We start from the raw sequence: 21,433 nt of genomic DNA, 5'->3' as shown, positions 1-21,433 counted from the left end.
CTTTTTTAAGAGCTGTTCATATATCATAGTCGTAGGCTATTCATATATTTTCTAGAAGTGATGTGTATTGAAAAAAACATTAAATTTAATTTTTATCGATAAGTAATAATTAAGTAGATAAGTAATTTTCCATCTTTATGCTTGATTTAACTGATCCAAGTATTTAAACTGATAAACTATAAACTGATATCGCACAAGAAGTCTGAAAGCTCATTAGATGATAGAAATTCCTTATCAAATATTCTTTTTAAGGGTTCAAATTTTCCATTAACCAATATAAGAAGGTATTGGAATCGTTATCAATTTTAAGCTGTTGATTCAACGTAAAGTGCCACACTGATGTACTTAAATTCTATTATAGTAAATTAGATGGCCATTTTATGTTCTTCAGAACAATTACCGAGGCAACGACAAAGGATCTAAATACTAAACAATCGATAGATTACACAAAAATAATCCAACCCTTTCTTTTTATTGTAGGTTTTATAGAAGATATAATAAACAGATCTAAACCTCTTTGATTAAAGAAAATGAAATAAAGGTTTTTAGAAAATATACCATTCCCAGTTAGTCTAATTATAAGACGATTGACAAACGGAGTGCCGGACAAAAGGACATGATTAGACTCAGTTGGTGATGTTGTTCATGAACAAATGATTTAAATGATTTAATTAAATTGATTTGATTAAATGATTATTAAAAAAAAATTCAAAATGTAAGAATTTTAAGAAGAACCAACAATTATTCTTTAATCTTGATTCTATTTGTTCGTATTATATTGTAAACTTTATACATTTTTGCATTTTATTATTTTCTTTTTTTTATAAGTAATTGAAGCACTCGATTTTCGATTCGATGAATTACTTGAATTCCAATGCAAGAGCCACTTTCGTTTTTGGTTGGGACACCTCCGAGCTGATGAATACCTGCATATTTATCTTGGAGAGCGCCAGCAACGACCATTTTTCATCGTTTGAGAATTCGAGTGCTCGGCGCCCTTGGCAAGGTTGAAGTCAGCCCACCCCACTCCACTCCAGGCCCGAGGAGGACCCAATTATGTTGCACCCAACTTTCTTGCAGAGCCGATCAACATAAATCAAAACATTATTTCCCAATAGGCATAGGGTTGTGGGCAATGTCTTCATCACCAGTGGCTCTTCTGCCTTCTGCCTTTTGTCGGATCGGACCGGACCACATCAATCTTTCGTCTTCATCTGCATTTATTATAATGATGCACCCCTCCCCCTACGGTTGGTATTCATTTGTGCATTTTATTGGCTCTTGGCTAACCTGGAGCACCATCAATCATCCGAACAGCCATTCAGAGTGGATCTGCCCGCCCTTTGTTTTGGGAGTAGTGGGTTTGTTTACTCTCCACCTGGCCCCGATGGACCAGCCGTCAAGTGTCTCACCAGCCGGCTGGCCGACTCCCGTTCGCAAATAATTTTAATCAATTATGCAAATCGCATTTATTGAGCCATGATTTATGCGATTTCAGAATGTGTGAATATTTATGACGAGCGGTCCAAACGGACCTGGCTTTCGGCTGAGGGCGGAGGGCAGAGGGAACTAACGTGTCCGTTCTTCCGGAAGTGCCTGGGCGCCCACTCGAAATGCTTTCCCCGAGTGTAATAGGCTTGTAGCAACTAGTTTTGCCTAGGAGGTTTGGGAGCGACTGATTGTCAAACTTTCTAGCGAAACGGGCAGGTTTTTAGTGGCAGCGCTGCTCCCCAGCGAGAGAAATGGGTGGAGAAATTTAGGACCGGGTAAACTAGGTAAAATCTTCCGAATAGCGGGCACGGGGTTCCTCGTAGCTCGCGGCTGGAAGCCCTTTCTTTTCCCATCCGGACCTCATCCAGAAAGGTAGCTTAAAACCCCAGAAGAAAAGTGAAATAAAAGGTCTTTGTGTAAAGGCATTTGTGTAAAGAAAAGTTAAAAGCGTTTGCCTAAGAAAAGTGTGAACTATTAAACTAGTGCGAATCAATAATAATTTCTGTGGTTGGCGCAGAGTCAAGAGGTAAGCGTGCGGGGGGAGGAATTAGCTATTATAAGAGAGGAGGTTTTAACGCCGCGTACTTTGCTTAGGTTGGAGGAACACCGCTCCCTAAGTCAGGAACCCTAGACGAAGAAGCAAAGCTTCGGGACTGGAGCAGTTCGCGTTCTCAAGCCCACGGAGTCGGCGTGATTCCGGAATTATCGTGGTCCCTGGTGCGGGGGCTCGTCGCGAAATCTTCTAATTGGCGAACCGTCCCAGTCGGCGACTTTTACACCTTCCGCTGATTACGCGAGGGGAAAGGAAAAGAGAAAAAAAAAAAACCTAAATTCGGCGTGATTTGTAGTGCTTAAGTGTAGTTTAAGTAGTTAATATTGTGAATTCATAATTATTATTAATTATTAATATTGTGCCTAAGTCATGCAGTTTTAAATAGGCTCAAAAAAAGTAACCGCTGCCAAAAAGCCCCTCTCCCTCTGCTCGTCAAAGCCCCAAACGCAACGAAAAAGAAACTAAAGAAAAAGCTCCAATCGTCTCATATGACACTCCGAGACTAGATGTAGGAGTAAGGGAGACAGACGGAGGTGCAAGGGAGCCGTTGCGGTTTCGCCAAAAAGCGAGAAGGCGAGAACACGCGGTGCATCCCAGTGGAGAGTGAGGGATAGAGCATAGCTCCCCAATGGTCCACTGGGGTCATTGAACTTTGGTAGAGCGGAGAGTGAGAGAGTAATATCAGTGTGTTGAACAGCTGAGTTGAGCTTAGGATAAGTGATTTTGTTATTGTAAACTAGTAAAGTAATATTTTGAATTTAGGGATTAATTTTAATTATGGTAAAGTAAGGAAAAAGTGAAAAAGCGGCAAAAGTCCCTACTTCGGGAAAAAAACCCATATTATGTGCTGATCGAATTCTAGAATTATTATTATTATTTTTGGTGTGCGATGATCATTTTTTTTCACAGCGCAGCAGCCTTAGAAAGCTTTCGACGGTGGATGGCGTAATAAAAAGAGTGAGTGAGATTTTTCATCTATAATTATAAAAGTGTCAGATAATGATAATAATGATAATGAGAGCCATATTAAATTGAAGTAACCTTTTTTTATTACTCTTAATTAATTTTTGCTAAGCGACCACGCTTTACCATGGTTAGCAATTGAACCCTAGGATTAATATATTTTTTTTTTGAGATAATTTTTTTCGAATTCCTTTCTTTTAATTTAAATATTTTTATTATTTTATTAATCAGTAGTTTAATTATGCAAATGAAATTTATAACCCCCAATACTATATCAAGTCCATTTTAGCGGTAATAAATAATTTTATAATGTCGGTTTAAAAACAAAATTTTTTGATTTCGTAAACCCGCCTCAGTAGCGCTTGCCGAAGAAGGGATCATGGGAAAACCGGTATTTAGGAGAAGCATGATCACGGTAGGGAGGGCGACACTAGCTCCTATTACATCAAGGAGCGATCCGACCAACTTTGCAAATTTGTGTCTTCCTGTTTTTTTTCTGTTCTTTGTTGGTAGTTTGTCACAGTTCACGGTCTAGCTCGTCCGGTAGCTTATCTCGTCATTATTAGTACGCACGTTTCATAAATTAAATAATTTTCATTCCTGACAAGGCACCCCTTTATTTTGGCCAAAACCCCAAACACCACGCCACCGACGAGCCAGAGCCGGAACAGTTAACGTGCGGGTCAAATCGGGGAAATATCATCCAGCCGGGTATTCGTTACACGTTACACGAGTAAGCCCGCTTACACTGCGAGCAAATAGGTGCTTCCCTGCCTTTTGTGGCTCTCCAGCAGATAAGAACCCATTACGACCCAGATAAGAACCTATACGTACATGGCTGTGCAAATAAGAATACGAACCAGAGACGAGACCAGTCGCGGGCGGCAACCTTCCGGCAAGATTTAATGAATGAAATCAACTCGAATTAACATTCCGCCACATTACGGCCATAATGGCTCTTGTTTACACACACGCCGCAGCTGTTGAATCACGAACCGCGGACCACGAAACACAAAAGTGTTTATTTTGCTTTGTTTCGTTTTCGGAGGCAATGATAAATTTTAACACAATTGCATTGCATAAACAATTGCACCACTTGCACTCGGATCCCGCTCCGGCTCGATTACACTGGAGGCCGATCCGTAATCTCGTAATTTAACTGGTTTATTTGGCTATTCGCGGGTATCCATAAGATGTTTACACTCGTCGGCTGACACCCCCGCGCGAATCGATCGCGGCGTGGGCTGGCATCTCCAGCGGCTGTCCAGAAGACTTCGCCACCAGAAGATAGTTTGCACACCGCGGACACGGATACACAGAGTCAAAGATACAGATATTCAGATATACAGACTCTATATTACAGAGATACAAAGATACAAAGAGACACTGGACTAGAGGTACTCCGATATCGATGCGAAGGTAGCGAACCAAACCGAACCGAGCAGAGTGGAGCTGCGATCGAGTTGTGCGCCGGTGAAGTGTTCAGCACGTATTAATTTCTGTGGCAGCGCAAAAGTATCCGAAAGATACATTCCGTTTGGTCGCGCACAAGCGCATATGTGGGCAACTTCGCCGCCTCTGTCTCTGCTGTGTCTCTGCCTCTGTCGACGGCGCTGCCCAGATTAGCGGCCCAACTTGTTTGACAGAAAGTAAGAAACCCAAACGAGAGCACAGAGTCGTTCCTCTGTTTATATTTACATTTCCCAATTCTGGAGGGGGTCCGCCGATCGCAAAGGGTCAACGTCACCGGGGACAGGGGCGGTATCTGTGGCGGAGCAGGGGGCTCAGGGACTCAGGGGGATCGTAATGAAAAGCGACAAATTGTTGTCATCGCTGTCTCAAGTGGCTCAGCCCTCGTTCATCTCTCGACCTCGACGTGCACAGATTATTTGTTTTGAACAGCCAGAGCATCTTTGTCATACGCTGCCAGGGGGTATCCCTACTTTTACATTCAGTTTGGATCACAGTCAGGGAGATATTCACATCCTGTGCCTTTAAAACATGAGATACGAGCCTGGAAGGCAAGGCGATTACATTTCTACCTTCATTTTAGGAACAAATCAGGGAAGCATAATCGACCCAGTAAGATCCATTAACAAGAGTCTTCTGACCTTCTTGTCCGACTGTCTGTTCGCTAAAACGAATGATATTCTCCACTACGATTTTCAGCTATAACGAAAGTGAAGGAGATAGCTCCGATCTGATAGACCTGTAATCATCACAAGGTTATTCCCACTTTTACTATCAAAGATCCAATTAAAATTGTAAGCATGGGATCATACTGTTCATTTGTCTGTATATCTTTCTAGCAAGGCAAGTTAAGAGGATCACTATTTCTAACATTTCATTTTAAGAATATGTTAGGGAGGCACATATTATTCATCATCATTATCCTTCCATTTCCGCTTAAAAGTATGGTTAATACTACTAAACGAAGAACAAGGAAATAATCGTAGATGTTTAAAAGTAGGTATTTTATCATAAGAATAAGAACCATAAGAATGTTTTTATCCGTTGTCAGTTTACCCAATCACAAAGCCATCTATACTTTTACTTTTAATATAGAATCAAATCAGAGACACATCATTGATCCAATAAGACATGTAAGCATAATAATCTTCTTGTCCATCTATCCTTTTTTTTTTGTATATCTGTCTGACAAAGCAAGGTCAACCCCACTTCTAACAATTCATCTTTAAAATATGTATATTAGGGCGCATATTATTACATACTTGATTCAATAACCATAGTGTTTTTGATCACTTGTACCCCATGTATGTCAATTTATAACAAAAGTTAAGCAAATAATTTTTGTTGTTATAAAGTAATTTTTACTTTTATTTTTAATTTAGAAGCAAATCAGGGAGACTTAAACTTAAGACTTCTAAGCTTAAGATACTTCTTAACCGATTGTCCGCCTGACCGTGTGTCTGTCCACCTAAACGCAGTGTAATCCGCTCTTTTACCTTCAGTATAGAACAAAGTCAAAGGGACATCCGATACAAGTCCAATGTAGTCATATGCTTGCCCTTGTCCGTTTGTCCGTCTCTCTGTCCGCCAAATAGCAAGCATACCTCTCAGGTTTCATGGTCGTTTTAAATATTTTAAATATATAATTGCCTTATAAAGCGACACTATAATAGTCCACTGTAATAATCCACAAGTCACACTCTAATTAAATGTGATGTGTGTTAGGGAATTGCATAAAATTCATTAAAAAGTAACTGCAAGCTTGTAAGCCATCCGCTACTCACAAAGGTAAACTTGTTTTATTGAGATACAGGTCTCTGATTCGGCTATCTTTCCTGTTTAATTACCAAATTGATTAGATTCAACTGAAAACGGACAGCCAGTCAACTGTAAACTCTGTCTCTGGGCTTCTGGCGCTCTTTGTTTGCTTTTTGCCAGCCGTCGTATGCAAATCATTCCCATCAAAATTGGACAAGATTGCTCCAAAGTTGCTGTGGATGTGGATGGCTAATTAAATGCTCCGTCCAACGGGGCCACAAGCACTCCGAATGAGGCCAGACTCTGACTATCTCAGTGTTTGAGAGATATACGTATTTGGTCATTGTGGCATGCGGCTCTTGGCCAAAACCCGAACGCTTCCGCTTCCAAATGCCAGGCGGAAATCGTTCTTACAAATCAAATGGTTCGGCATGTGGCTTGTGGCTTCTGGGCTCATATTTACGAGCGAGTTGGCATCCAGAATGATCTTCTGAGCATCCAATTATTTATTGTCAGAGTCCCGACAATGGAGAGGTGCTTTCCCCGACCTGTGGTCAAGTATCTCGGATCCAACACCTACGACGTGTCTTCACCCGACTACCGATGGGGCTCGCGGCGCTTTGGGTGGCCGTGCCCCGAACTGGTCTTCTCCGGGGCCGACAGGGAGGGGAAGCCACTACACCTGCACCTAATGATGGCTAATTATATGTGGGTTAAGTTTCAGTTTCCAAAGCATTTTCATTAGTTTGATGGCTCCTCTGGCCGGGACGGGACGGGCCTAGCCGGCCCGACCGAGGGGGGCCGGGCGTTCCGGCTATAATTATATAATCATTTTAATTGAATCCGGCGATGTTTGCGGCCGCGACGCGGCAGCCTCGACACATAACAAAGATTAATCGCGTTCATGTCGGCGGCACAGAACACCAGTGGCGGGGCGGAGCTAGACAAGCGCAAGTACAAGTATCTGCCAGATACTTTCCTACCTACGTGCGCGCTGTAAAGGTCAGAATGCAGATTCGGCTGCAGAGTGAAGGAGGTGCTTCTGCAGAAGCCACGCCCACTAGCCCTCCTAGACCAGCTCGCCTTTGGCTTTGCCTTGAGGAGCTTTTTAGAGGGTTCTGCGAGTCTCCGAGGCTGCGAGACATTTATAAATTAGTTTCAATTTGTATCTGCTTCAGAAGATTTCGCTACTTAAGCTGCTGCTCGTATTTCATTAGAGCCAAATTAGCTTCATCACGTGAGCGGGGACAGGGGCAGGGGCAGGGGCAGAGGCCGGCGGGTCTCAGACCGAAAGGGGAAATCCAAACATCTCAAAACGGAACTCACACCAAATGGCATTCTCACATAAATTTCAGCAGCGCCCGTGTGTGTGCACACTCGCGCACCTCTCGGATCTTCTATTTTCCGAGAGTGGCCTCTTCCCGCATCACTCCAAATTAATTGTGTGGCTATTGATAGGCCGCGTCTTTGTTTTCACGCGGCTGAGACTGCAGTCTCTCCGTCCCTTCGGCGGGTTTATATTTATCCGGGCCTGGAATTGGGGCTTTGCGTGCGACACGCCACCGATTCCAATTCCGAAAACTCATATCGCCCGCCGCGGCACTGCGAAGTGTCAAAAACAGTTCCATAGACCCAAAACCGTGCGGATTCGTTTGAATAATTTATCAGGCCGTAATTGCGAACGGTCTGCGGTTTAAATTCCATTTCATTCATGTTTACCCCGGAGCCAATCAGGCGGAAAATAATGCGAAAACAGGATTTACTGACGCATGCAGCTTACAATTGGGTTAGCAGAGTGCACACGAAGGATATGATTATAATTTGTGACTATCTGTATGCTCCATCAATCAGTTGTTATTCCACCTAAAGTAGTTGTTAATATTTATTTAAAAGACACCTAACCAACTCTTATTAAATCTTAATACATCTAAGCATCAATACACAAAGTGACAGAGTATAATTCTCAATTTTTTCATAGATACAAAGCTGAAAGTAGACAAGTATCTGGCAGTTACGGTGCGACTAAGTAGCTAACTCATACTGTCTTCTCGACTTTTAATTTTTATGATTTTTTTTGTATTGGCGGGCGTATTTAAAGTAAAGCTAATGAACCTTGTTTAATGATTCTCTTCAGTATTGAATTCTCTTTTATTTGAATTAAAAGAACTGTTGAATAAAATTGTTTAAAGATTTTTATATTAACTTGAAGCAATTTCTTTTTTTCGATAGTTAGTAGTTTAGTAGCTAGTAATGTTGAACTTTGTCTCATTTTTGTAGTTTACCCAGAAGAAAAAATCATAATATTTAAAATTCTATTCGATTGTTTTGTTGAACATTCGATAACTTCGATGCGATTCAGGATGCCAAAAATTTCCATCCCACTCAAGTTTTATATAATATTTTCAACTAAAAAATATCTTTTTGTATTCTTAAAAAAAATGTTAAAATACACGAAATATAATATGTTGAAGAACATCATTTTTTGTTTCCTCCCACAAAAAAATATAAAATAATGCCTTTTCCAGTCTCCCCCCATAATAGGCCACAAGGCAGATCATTTAATAGAACCTAAAAGGGAAAAATCCATGTATAGTATGTCTGGCCTTCTAATTTAATCACAAGGCGTAAAGGATTCCGCCCCTCAATTAAGCTGCACAGCCCATTCAGTGGCACTTGCCCCATCCCCAGCCTGGCCGTGCAACTGCCGCAGCCACTCACTGCCCGGCCACGGTCGCCATATTAGTAAGCTGAGGTCATGCATGCTGCCACTGCCACTAGCACTAGCAGTAGCCCTGGCCCTGGCATTGCTACTGTCATGCCTCACTTGACCATAAATACTCGAATTTCCATTGCTGGCACTCGGGCAGTGGAAGAGCCCTCCGCCGAGGCGCCTCGGACCCAATTCGGACCATTTCAATTAGCAGACACCTCCCGGAACGGAAAATAAGCCTGAATATGATGCCGAAAGGTACGGCTGTACAGTGTGCACCGTGGCCGACATCCTTGTTTTGTGGCACAATCGGAAGGGTGGAGGGGCGGCGAGGAGACTGGTAGCCAATATCCATGCGGAAATTAATGTTGCTGTGGCAAGCACTGCGCCCGAATGGATCGGAAAAAATGGAATACCACAAACCGATTCGATGCCAAAGGGGCAGCAGGACGGGGCATGCCACACAATTCGCTGTTGTCAGCAGTTCCTCTTTCGGCGCTGTTCGTTTCGACGGATAAAAGGCCGGATTAGGCCGCAGTCACCCACACCCCCACCCCGACCCACTCGATTCCCCCGGAATCCGGGGAATATTGAACATGCTCGAAGCATCGGATATGCAACACAGGACCCCATATAATCGCCATCAATTATATTGCTCAGCCCGGGCACTGTTCCGGCGTCGAAGTGGCACAAGGAGGACTTACCTTGCCATCGGCATCGGCATGGGCGTGATACCGGACCTCCAGCGACCCGCCGAGCACCGCATACCAGAAGCGACCCTGCTCCCCGGCGCGAAAAACTGGAAAAAAGCGGAGAAAGGCAAGAGGATGTTTGTCAGCCACCGACACTGCATGGTAAATGCGAGCCACAGCAACCACTCACGTGTCACGCCCTTCTCCAGGTCCTCGTAGAATCCGCACATGGCCAGCTGCTGGAGGGCGGAGCCGGGGAGGCGACACAGCGGCTCCACGCGACGCAAGCGGCACGAGATCAGCTCCACATCACGCAGGTTCCGGTCACAGGGACTGAAAAAATATTGATTTTTTTTAGTCTATATGGGTGTTTTTGGGAAACTTCTAAACTAAGGGACATCTTAAAGTGAGTGTTAGCTTAGTATTATATTTTAACGGTAGTAAAATAAATATTAAACATTTAAAACAAAAATTCTGCAGCTGTAAACACAATTTCTGCTCCATTGAGCTCCACAGCATTTATTATTAAAAGCTTTTTGTTTCTCCAAGTTTGTATTCCTCTTCACGTTTGCAAACAATTTACACAAAACTTTTTTTTCGTAAAATTTAAATTGGAAAAGCTATCTTTTTCGGCTAAAACATAAAACAGCGTGCTAGCCTGAAAAACTCAAGTCTCATGAATGTTTACCATTTCTGTTATGGAAACAAATGAAAATAGCTAAAATAAATACACTCTTAACAGATCAAATAAGCTAAATATGTTTTTGATTTTTTATTATTCTTTGAAATTATAAATTTTAGACAAATAAGGGCTTATACTACTTAAGAATGCTTAGCCAAAGATTACTTTTTCGAATGAATTTCAATAAAAATATATGAGCACACTTAATAGGGTCTTCCTCCATATGTTTCATACTTTGAGTTAAAACTATATTTATTACGACATTTAAATACCCTAATCCTAAAGTAAATAATCTAATTCCAATAAATGTTGACTAAAGAAAGACTACATTTTAAAAAGCTCTTTGTGTTCTCCTAGTTTGTATTCCTCTTCACATTTGCAAACAATTTTCATACAAATTTTTATACCCTTGCAGAGGGTATTATAATTTTGGTCAAAAGTGTGCAACGCAGTGAAGGAGACATCTCCGACCCTATAAAGTATATATATTCTTGATCAGGATCACCTCCTGAGTCGATATGAGCATGTCCGTCTGTCCGTCTGTCCGTCTGTCTGTTTCTACGCAAACTAGTCTCTCAGTTTTAGAGCTATCGAGTTGAAACTTTGCACACATCCTTCTTTTCTTTGCAGGCAGTATATAAGTCGGAACGGCCGGGATCGGTCGACTATATCCTATAGCTGCCATATAACTGATTGATCGGAAATGCCATAACTTTGGTGTTTTTTAAGTTAGAGGGTTGGGACTTTCCACACATGTTATGTTTGACCAAAATATCTTATGTACAAAGTTTCATAAGGATCGGCCGACTATATCCTATAGCTGTCATAGAACGATCGAAATTGGCATAACTTTGGTGTTTTTTAAGAAAGATGGGATTTGGTACAGATTCTATTTTGGGGAAAACAATCTGATCTGCCAATTTTCATAAGGATCGGCCGACTATAAACGATCCGCTATATATCTAATAAAATAAGATGGGTGGCGCCACCTAGCGGACTGCGACTGAACTGCAAGGGTATATCAACTTCGGCTCCGCCCGAAGTTAGCTTTCCTTTCTTGTTTTTGGTAAAATTTAAATTGAAAAGCTATCTTTTTCGGTTAATACATTACAGCAGGCTATCCTGAAAAATATTTACCATTTCTGTTATTGAAACTAATGAAAACACATTAAAAAATGCATACTCTGAGAATAGTTCAAATAAACTAAGGATGTTTTTCGACTTTTCATTGTTTTTTAATATTAGAAATTTCAGACAAATTAAAGGGCTATTACTAGATAATACCTTAAACATCCAATAAAAAATGGTACGGGGAATTCATAGCCAAGATTGCTTTTTCAAATGAGTCTGAATAAGTATATATGAGCGCCCTTGAAATGGCTTCCTCACTTTATTTCACACTTAGGAATAAAATGATATTTATAACGACTTCTAGGGTATAACTTTTATATCACCTTTTAACAAAGTATTGAAGGAGAAATGAAATTCCAATAAATGTTTAATAAAGAAAGACTAAACTTATAAACAGAATAGTTGCAAAACTTGTATAATCTTCCATAATTAATACATAATACCATAGATAACCAATTTTTCCAGAATGAAAGTGTAAATTAGCTAGCTTGCTGAAGTATTTTCATTTTCTTAATTGACAAAGGGATCTGCATTGAACTGAAACTGAAACAAATTTTGTGGCATCGGACGGACAAGCTTATTACACAATTCCAGCCTCTCGAACAATAGGCCCCAATAGAGCGAGGGGCTTTGAAGAGGGAACATAACGAGTATTTTCCATTTATAATTCTCCAAGTCTATGCAAAGCACTGCACTCGGCTTTGTTCTATTTCTGTCACTGGACAAGGCCAGATCGTAAAAAATATAGTAGAAGTGGGGAAAAGCGGGAAAGTATTCGTGCAACAAGAAACTCAAATTAAAAATTCCAGTGTCATTTGAGCATGGTTTGTGCTCGCATTAAATATGCAAATTCAATTTTTTTTTCATTTATGTTGTGTCTCTGCGAGGGAGTCAATTGAAAAGCGAATAAATAAATAAAAGAGTGTCCGGACTAGAACCCCACCGGAAATGGTGGTCCAGGAAGGAAAAAAAATGAGAACAAAGGGGATGGAACTAAGGTGGATTGGGAAACGGCCTCGGAAACTAATTGCTTGAATTGAAAGTCTTATAAGATTGTGATTTTCTTGAAGTTTTAGTTCAACGAGTTTCTAGAAATAAAATTATCTATTAAACTCGTTTTCCCAGAAGCCATTATTAAATGTTTTAAAACTTAAACATTTTATGAGATTTTTAATGAAAAAGGTTTGCATTTTCTTTTAATAATACACTAAGGTGTCTTCCGCATTTTGCATTTAAAAATTAAGGCCTTGAGTTCTTAAAACAAATAGAAACAAAACATGCAAGTTGTTGTTGAAACTTTGAGGTAAATAGAACGGGTGAGGATTCTGGGCAACAGCAAGAGCCATTAGGAGGACCGCCCACGTCTGAGACTCCTTGGCGAGCTTCCGTCTAATTAAAAATTCCATAAAATTCCGGACTGCAGGAGCCGGAGGGGAGGACGAGGACGATGGCGATGACGATGTCGAGGTGGGTGGCAAGCTGGGGCCAAGCTGCAGACAAAGGCTGCTTGCAAATCAAAAATAAAACATAAGTCGTCCTTCGCCAGGACATCATCTGCATTGAGGGGCTACTCTCGCAACGAGCCGTCTACTTTTCGGCACAGCCGTTGAACAACTTTCCACCTCTTTTCCAGAGGTGGGTGGTGGGAGGATGAAGGTGAGCGGCTGTCCGTCCTGTCTGTCCTGGCTGGCTGCCTTGCCAAGTTCATACATAATTCATTCGCCAGTAGAAGCGGCAATTTCGGGCAACCGAGGCACGCCACGGCGGGGATGATGATGTCCCAGATCCGCCTACTGTTCTGGGTTTGTCGTTAACCAAACAGTCGGGTCCTAAGTGCTCCGGGACGGCGGGAGGTGGCAGAGAGCCGGAAGCGCGTTCAGGCGAGTCCTAGGCCGCCGTCGCTGCCGCCACTGCCGCCCACCCGGCCCGCAGCTCGTTGTTTATTATAATGGTTTTTGCGGTTTTTAGGCACACGCCCAAAAGTTTAGTTTCGGAATTTTATAATTGCCGTACGAATACACTTTAAGGCCACGATTCCCGAGTGTTAAAGCTACAATTTATGCACTCACAGTTTTTCTCCTTGTTAACAAGTCAAGGTGGTTGGCCTAGTCTAGGTGGAAGGATAAGTAAATTTGTTAACAAAGGTGTCTTGAGCTCAAGTAATCTTTGCAATTGTGTCAGAATATCAGACTGACAGACTAACTCAGTGCGGACTGACGTACAGGAGCACTATAAAATGTCTCCATTTCTTAATTTTAATATTGAAAATATTAAAGTTCAACTAAAAACTTTTTGTTTTATAACTTATATAGCTAATAGCCATAATGTATTAGAGTATTCATAACCAATTCATAAAGTTATCTTTAAAGAGAGACCCTCCCTACCCTATCAGTAGTTTCAGTTTCCTATCGGAAGTGAATTTGAAAATGAAATAAATAATGCTTTAATATTTTTTTTTACGGCCTTATCCTTTGAACTAACCACAAACAGATTAAAAGGGAATATATTTTCAAGGGATGGATATGTTTGTTGAGAACCTGAATTAAATCGGATCCAGTTGCTTTAAACTCGAAAACTTTAAACTCCATCGAGTGCCTAAGAGTGAAATTTTTTATAAAATCCCACTCCCTATTAAACACTTGTCGGTACTAGAATGTAAGGTGCATGCAACACTCGCATGATAAATGTCTTGTGGCACTTGTAAGTAAGACGACTTCTTGCCGGGAGGCCATCAATATCAATTTCTGTCTGGCTCTGCCACTTTGCGCTTTGGCTTTGGCTTTGGCTGGCCTGGCTCCTTACAGCGGTTTCCGTGCTCCGGAAAGGACTCGCAGGACTCGAAATTTCGTTTGTATGCACACAGCGTTTGGCCTTGTCCTGCAGGTGTGCTTAAGCCCAGATCGCTCTCGATAAGCCGAATTACCAGCCAGCAAGTCAGCCAATCCTGACGACGCCTGACGTATCCTTTGCGAGCAGCTAGGGGCGAGGGGAAGGACACGAGTGCCATTTATTACGCCCAAATTAAATCATTTATTTCGGGAGGTTAGCCCGAATGCGAGGCAATTTGTATTAAATGCGAAATGACTTGCCACTTGGCAAAGTGCCCCTCCATTAGGAGATGGAATTCGCAGCTCTGATTATTACTTTGGCGTCCTGCAGCGTGCATCCTGCAGCCCAGCACTTGGTCCTGTGTTTGAGCAGGACAAACACAGTGCAGAAAATTGCAAATATTTGCCCCGGGCACAGACCAAACAGTTAGCTTTAAGCCTTTGCCACTTGACCTTCCCTTTTTCGACGCTGCTGCGCGCATTCACAGAAGGACTCGTCATCCCGCTGACCCCCCCATCCCCAGCCTCTGACCCCCCCCCCTCCCTCACCCCTCACCTCTGACCCTCTGATCCTTGTGTGGGAAAACGTTTAAGCGTTGACAGAGCATGAAATTCGACGAGATTGTCCTGTGATTGATGGTGCGGGTGCCAGAGGACAACGCCCCTCGGATATCAGCCATGAAATATAAGTACCTCATACAATAGACGTAATACTGACGGCGAATTGAGCAGTCTCTGGGTCATGTGGAGCTCGCACTGACACTCGACAATTGTTGCAATTGTTGCACTTGTCAGGGGGTTGAAGCACACGATGTACCAGGGCTTTAGTTAAATCCTTTAAATCGCTATCAGATGCCAGGATTGTGAAGAGTTCTCTGCCACATAAGCATAGAGATTGGTTACTTTATTTTAACTTTAAATAATTCCCTTCCATTTGGTATTAGAAAGTGTTAGAGATAGAAGGATATGCAAGGTTCTTTAATCTCAAACAGTCTCTAATTCTTAAACTTTCGATAGGACATCCAGAAAAAATTTAATATTTCCTAGAACTTTTAGGACAATTATGAAGTGCAATATGTAAAACAGTCATAAACAAACAAGAAAACTTTTAAATTCATATTCAGTACTCGTGTTCAGCTAGACCACAAGGAATCCTTAAAATCCTTAATGTCCTTCCATCAAAAGTTGAGCTCCTTGTTAAGCCTAATGGTCTAATTGCATTGCCAATGGCGGTTCACTGACTCAAATTGAATTGATATTGCGATTTAATAAAGCGAATAATTCGCGGCAAGCTGTGTCCACAACAAGGATTTGCCTTTTGCCAGGCCGAGGCAGGAGGCCCGGAGGACGAGGCAGGAGGCCGCCAGGACGTTGGCAGGATGATGGAGGCGAGCGCAGATGTTGCCTCTTGACAAATGAATGTTGAGCATGACGGGAACATTTTAAAATGTTTCGCCGTTCGCTTGTTCTTGTTTTGTTTGGGCTCCTCGAGCTTTTCATCTGACGTGCATCCACGTCCGTGCGAGTGTGCATGTGTGCGTGTGTGTTTCCAGGACAAACAAGGAGGCAGGGACTCTAGGGGACTCGCCCCGTGTGCACTCGACGGGAAAATGTGTCTGAAAATTTAAGGAATCGTGAAAAATTCAAGACAGCCTCGAATTGAATTGCAAAAAAGTTTGTCCCAAAGTTTGAACTTGAAGTTCAATTAGGGAACATTTTTCCCAGAACTCGAAGCTAAATTAGATTGTAATTGCAGAGTAATTATGATTTTTAAACGAATATCTTAATGGCCTTACAAGTAACTTATGTTATCTTACCGTTTGTCCATCGCAGTTATCCATTCCATAGCCATGTTGATGGATTTTGTTCACTTTTTCGCTTACTGTTAGTGGATTTTAAACAAATTCAAAACTGGAGAGCACCTTTTAAACCGGAAACCGAACCTGAAGTCGAGACACAACTGGAACCATAAATCGTGGCGGAGGAAGAGTCCAAAGTTCTGGAAATTAATGGCAACTTTCGGGCTAGAAAAGCGAAATCAAAACACCGGAAAACTGCGCCCACGCACTTTGTCTGTCGCCACCTGGAGTCGCGCTGAAGCCCTCAATTTGCGATTCCCTTTGAGCGTAGCATGCCGCAGATTGGCAGTCGTTTCTGTTTCAGTCGCCACTCCGCCGGGCTTGGCCCCAATCCGCTCTGACCGGGCCTCGGAAGGGGTAAGGCAAAGGGACTGTAACTTGTTGATTACGCAAAAGTTACCAAATAGATTTTAATTCGAGTTTTCAGTTAGTTGCCTTTGGTTGCCGGAGATCTGGAATCCCGTGCATCTGGAAAGTTAAATTGGGCAAATGTGAAACACAGTTGGCTTACTGTTGGCCTGGAATTAGTTTAAATTCCCGGCAAAGTAAGTGCCGGACCCGAGCACCCTCCGGCCAGCAAATGGAATCTAATATAATTTATATGAAATGCCAACAGCAGATGTAAAAGTTTTCCTCCTTCATACATGTATTTTTTTGCAGCTACCATGCGGACTAATGCAGACTGTTATTGTCCGTCCTTTTGAAAAGGGGTTTTCAATGCCTCCCACTGTCCAGACCCTGCGGGTTGCGGGTTGTGGGCCGTGTGTGTGTTGCCAACTGCTGACAGCTGCCCAGAGGCCCTGGTCGGTGTGTGGGTGTGCGGTATCTGGTATTTGGGTCCCTTAACAAAGGCAAATGTTATGAGTAAGCTTTGATGCCAGCAAACTGTCCGGCAACTAATCTAACAATAGTTCTCCAGATAACAATAGATTACCCATACGCGCACACCCTGCGTATACTTAACGGGCTGTCAATAGGCAAACAGATTTCCCAGAACGCTTAAAGCCAGATCGCGCTCCGGTCGGAACCAGGATCTGTGCGCTGTTTACCCGACCGATGCATTATCTATATCTATATCTGTTGCGCACTTCATTCTGCGTCAATGGGAAAAACATAATTTATACTCCGCTGCCACGAATGCGTCCAACGCCACTGCATTGTCGCGAAAAGTGGAACTGCAGGGCGGCCATCTGCATTGCAACTGTCGACTTGACGGACGTCAGCCTGAAGAGGCCCCAGCTCCAGCTCTCCAGGCTCATGAATAATTAAGCCAGCCAGCACGTTGCGTATACGCCACCTTGGCCAGGCCAGGAACGCTGTCTCTCCCCCTACGAACTCCGCCACAGATAAGTCGGAATTGTCGATAACGGTGATGTCGATGCCTGCGTGGGCGGGACTCGATAAGGGCGCTATCGGCGGTGTTCCGTAAATGGTAGTTCCCAGTTTCTGTCAACCGACTATCGGGCAGCAAAATGCAATTAGTGGCGGGCGGGGGGTCGCTAGAGTTTGAAAATCGCTCAGGAAACAGATGCTTCCAGGTAATATCCGACTTAGTTTTTAATTAAACCGCAAGCTGAGGGCGCCACTTTCAACTGCAATTGATGTAATCCCCGTTTCCGATGCACCCGGGACCAAGGAGTTCCCTAAGCCTAACATTGTGGGGAAATAAAATCGTTCCACTTACAGGATCTTCAAGAGAAAGTACAGACTAGAAATGGAAACAGAAAGGATATGCCAAGTCAGATCTGTTGAGATGAAGGATTCTAGAATCTATCTGCCACGAAAATAGGAACCAGAAATTTGTCTCTTTTTTTTATAATTTACCTAAGCACAACACTCTTAATTTTAAAATCACTTTCAGACTCAGAACCGGTTATGGGAATCGGTAACTTTGAAAAAAGTCCTAACCACTTTGTAGATACAGTTTTTGAGAAGGCATTTCAGTTCTGAACTTCCTCTGAGGCTCCCAGCTCGCACGTCCGATTCACATCTTAGTCGCGTCGCAACTATTTGGCCGAGTGCCGAGCGCCAGTGCCGAGCTCCTCGGGCGAGCTCCTAAAGTCCGCACGCACTGCGCTCTTCACCACGCTTCTGTCCTGCGCCTAACAGGTGAGTTTCCGTGCGGGTGGGCTGAGGTGGGTGGCCGCGGAGGGTGCAAGGTGGATGGTGTGGTGGGTTCCCAGCCCTCCCCGTTCGGCTCTGTTTTGTTGTGCGTCCCCATTCGGGGGCGGTCTGTTGAAATTACTCATCGCCGCTGACTGCAGTGTTGACGGCTGTGGTGCGGTATTTTTGGCCTTGTTGTTATTCCCGGCCCCTCCATTCCCCCTCCATGCCCCCACACTCCACCCCAATTCCTATATTTTGGCGCGTTTTTAGCAACAAGTTTGGCAAGTCCTCCGTACAATGGGCCGTATCCTGCAAGGAGTTGATTGAAAATCCGGACTTGTAACTCATACATTTAGTTTCCAGAGTTTTGAACTTTATATTGAAGATTTCAAGATACGTAGATAATACAGATTTAAGGATCATATCAAGGAAAATTTAATGGATATTAATGTATTGATATTTGAATTATGTCCCCCATATACAAACTATGCACAATTACACGCTTTATTGCTCACTAACTTATTAAAAATTGGAGTTACTCCTGCAGATTATTTTAATAACTTTAACAGGAAATTAGCTCCCTCCTTAGAAGGTATCAGGTCAGGACAAAATACTGACCTAAAATTTGTACACCTAATTATTTCAGACCCATTTAGTCTATTGAAAATATTAGAAAACTGGGTAATAATGACTATCTTAAAATCGACTTCAAATATTGCACAAATCCTTCTTTCTTTCGCTTGCAGTATATTAGTCGAAATGGCCGAAATCGTTCGAATATATCCTATAGCTTCCATAGCACAGTGGTCGGGCTGGTATGGAACCGCGGCCATAAATACTTCTAGGTGTGCTATCACTATGAAACTTTCACCACAAATCTAGAGAAGTATTATAAATATATTATAAAAAAATTTACCAGATCGTACCACTATATCCTATAGCTTCCATAGGAACGATTGCATTAGTGGTAACGCTTTCATGAGAGAGCAGTCATAAAAGCACTTCTAATTGTCAGATCAGGCTTATATTTTTATTGTAAGTTATTTACAAACTTAGAACTTAGAAACTTAGAACAAACAAATCCACTCCAACGCCAACCTCCTCAAAAAAGTTAAGATAACAAAATAATAATAATATATTTAAGTAGAAAACGAACAATATTACAAAATCATAAACTCGTACATATGTAATTGTTAAATTGTTTCATTCAGTAAAGAAATGGTTGTCTCTAGTAATGGTTGTCCTTCCAAGATAGAGCTACTGCAAAATGAGGTTACGTTTCATTTTGTAATGGCAAATGCGCATCCGCAGGCTTCCGCAGCTGAAGTAAACATTTTTATAATCTTTAAATATTAGTAAATAACGGCATATATATTTCATTTGGGGGCAACCGGGGGAAATTACTTAAAACCTTACATAAACCTTGTAACGCCCAACGTATACGAACTAAAAAGACGCACTTTTTTAACAAGGATTTACACGAAACACATGTGCTGTGTAATTTGTGAATTATTTATATATTTATCTGTACATTGTACAAATAAACTTTATACCATTATTTACAATATCCATTCCAATCGTGTTTGGTTTAAGGGGTTAGGTGGGTCTGGGAGGCCAAAAAATGGGCTATTTTCAAAAATTTTTTTTTATATAAAGAATGAAATATTTTATTGGAACTTTTAGGATTATTAAATATACATATTTAAAGATGAATTTCTGAAATTTTGAGAAAAAAATATTTTGCAGTTAGCCATTGAGACGTCATTTGCCATGACTCCTGGCAAAAAAGGTGCTTTCGCGTTGACAGCACAATTCCTAACAGAATCACCTAAAATGAAAAAATCAAATATTTTCCTTTAGTACAGACCTAAAACTAGAAACTGAACGAAGGAAAACAAAATCAAGCAAAAATTTAATTTTTGGGACACCTTTTTGCAAAAAAATTCAAATTTTGGTGAAATTTTTCGATCCTTCGTTCAAGTGCTAGATAATCGTATCTCGAAGGCCTGTACAAAATTTTATCAAGATCGGTTGAGTAGTTTCCGAAAAATCTTGACAACCGATTTCAAAAACACAATTTTGAGAAAAACGCGTTTAAAGTTTCCGCTCTGCCTATAGCTGACCTCGAGCGTCCACCTTTTCAGGACTGTATCTCCGAAACTTTTATTCCAATCGACTTGAAAATTTGGGAGAATATTCTCAAGATTCTGGAGAATTTTATAAAACAAATAAAAAAAAACGATTTTTTGCCGCCAGACCCACCTAACCCCTTAACGTTTTATAATATATTTAAGAATTTTTAATTTTCCGTGTGCACTCCACTGCGGACAAATTGAAAGTGCATAAATATGAGTTCGCTTTTGTCATTCTATTTTTAGAAAGTCCCGTTAGAAATGCCAAGCAGACTATTTTGCATCGTAAATTTTGGACAATCAGCTAATAGTAAAACCGGTTTTCGCTAGAATAACTCAAAATTATTTTTTTTATTTTTGGCCTATGGCAGCGACCACTGTGCATAGGTCTCATATATCCGCTCCGATGTAAGACTTTTAATCCAAACAGTTGTGTTATCTGACTGCAAGAGTAGATTAGCATTCCGTTCTTGTTAAAGATAATTGTTTAATTTAAACAATAATCATAATTATAAAAGTTTTTGAAAATATTTATGCGGATTAACTAGAGAATACAAATTTTTTAAGCATTAGGGGTAATTTCAAGGATAGGGGTTAGAGATAGCTAGTTTCAACATTAAATATTTGGGCTTAAAAAGCTTAGAAAGTATATATTTTTTAAATGTGAATAGAATTTTATTAAAATCAAGTAATACCAAGATTTGGAAGTTACATTATTATAGTTACAAAAGTCTACGTACCAAAAATCACAAATGCGTGTCGATTGTAAACGCTAATATCCTATGTATTTTTGTCCAGAAATCAAGAACTGAACTCCAAATAGCATATATAATCACTGTGGACGGAAGTCCACGAGGTGACGACCACGAGGAAACTCTATGTATAGCCGAAGAATTAAAAATTTTCTGTAAGCAACCGATCTAAATGAATTATATTCCAATCGAAAGTTATTGTTTCAATTAGGTATTAAAGAGTATTGAATTCAATTAGATAATAAAAAATATTGAATATAACAGTTTATTTTGAGACTGCGGTATTAAAAAAAAATTAAAATGAAG

General features: G+C 41.4%; 1 protein-coding gene across 1 annotated transcript in view; it reads right to left on the bottom strand.

The window, feature by feature from the left end:
* LOC6496625 (rap guanine nucleotide exchange factor 4) overlaps nucleotides 1-16,587 on the bottom strand; it is a 42,293-nt gene extending 25,706 nt beyond the window's left edge. The window contains exons 1-3 of the mRNA XM_014908411.3: nucleotides 16,096-16,587; nucleotides 9,828-9,970; nucleotides 9,650-9,744 (exon numbers count right to left, since the gene is read on the bottom strand). Coding sequence (XP_014763897.1) covers nucleotides 9,650-9,744; nucleotides 9,828-9,970; nucleotides 16,096-16,130 — 273 coding nt within the window. The 5' untranslated portion in view covers nucleotides 16,131-16,587. The remainder of the gene's footprint in view (nucleotides 1-9,649; nucleotides 9,745-9,827; nucleotides 9,971-16,095) is intronic.
* Nucleotides 16,588-21,433: the final 4,846 nt, after the last annotated feature.

The sequence above is a fragment of the Drosophila ananassae genome, chromosome 3L, assembly GCF_017639315.1.
Source record: "Drosophila ananassae strain 14024-0371.13 chromosome 3L, ASM1763931v2, whole genome shotgun sequence".
NCBI lineage: Eukaryota > Metazoa > Arthropoda > Insecta > Diptera > Drosophilidae > Drosophila > Drosophila ananassae.
The sequence above is the reverse complement of the archived record's forward strand: the minus strand, read 5'-3'. Positions and strand labels throughout refer to the sequence as shown.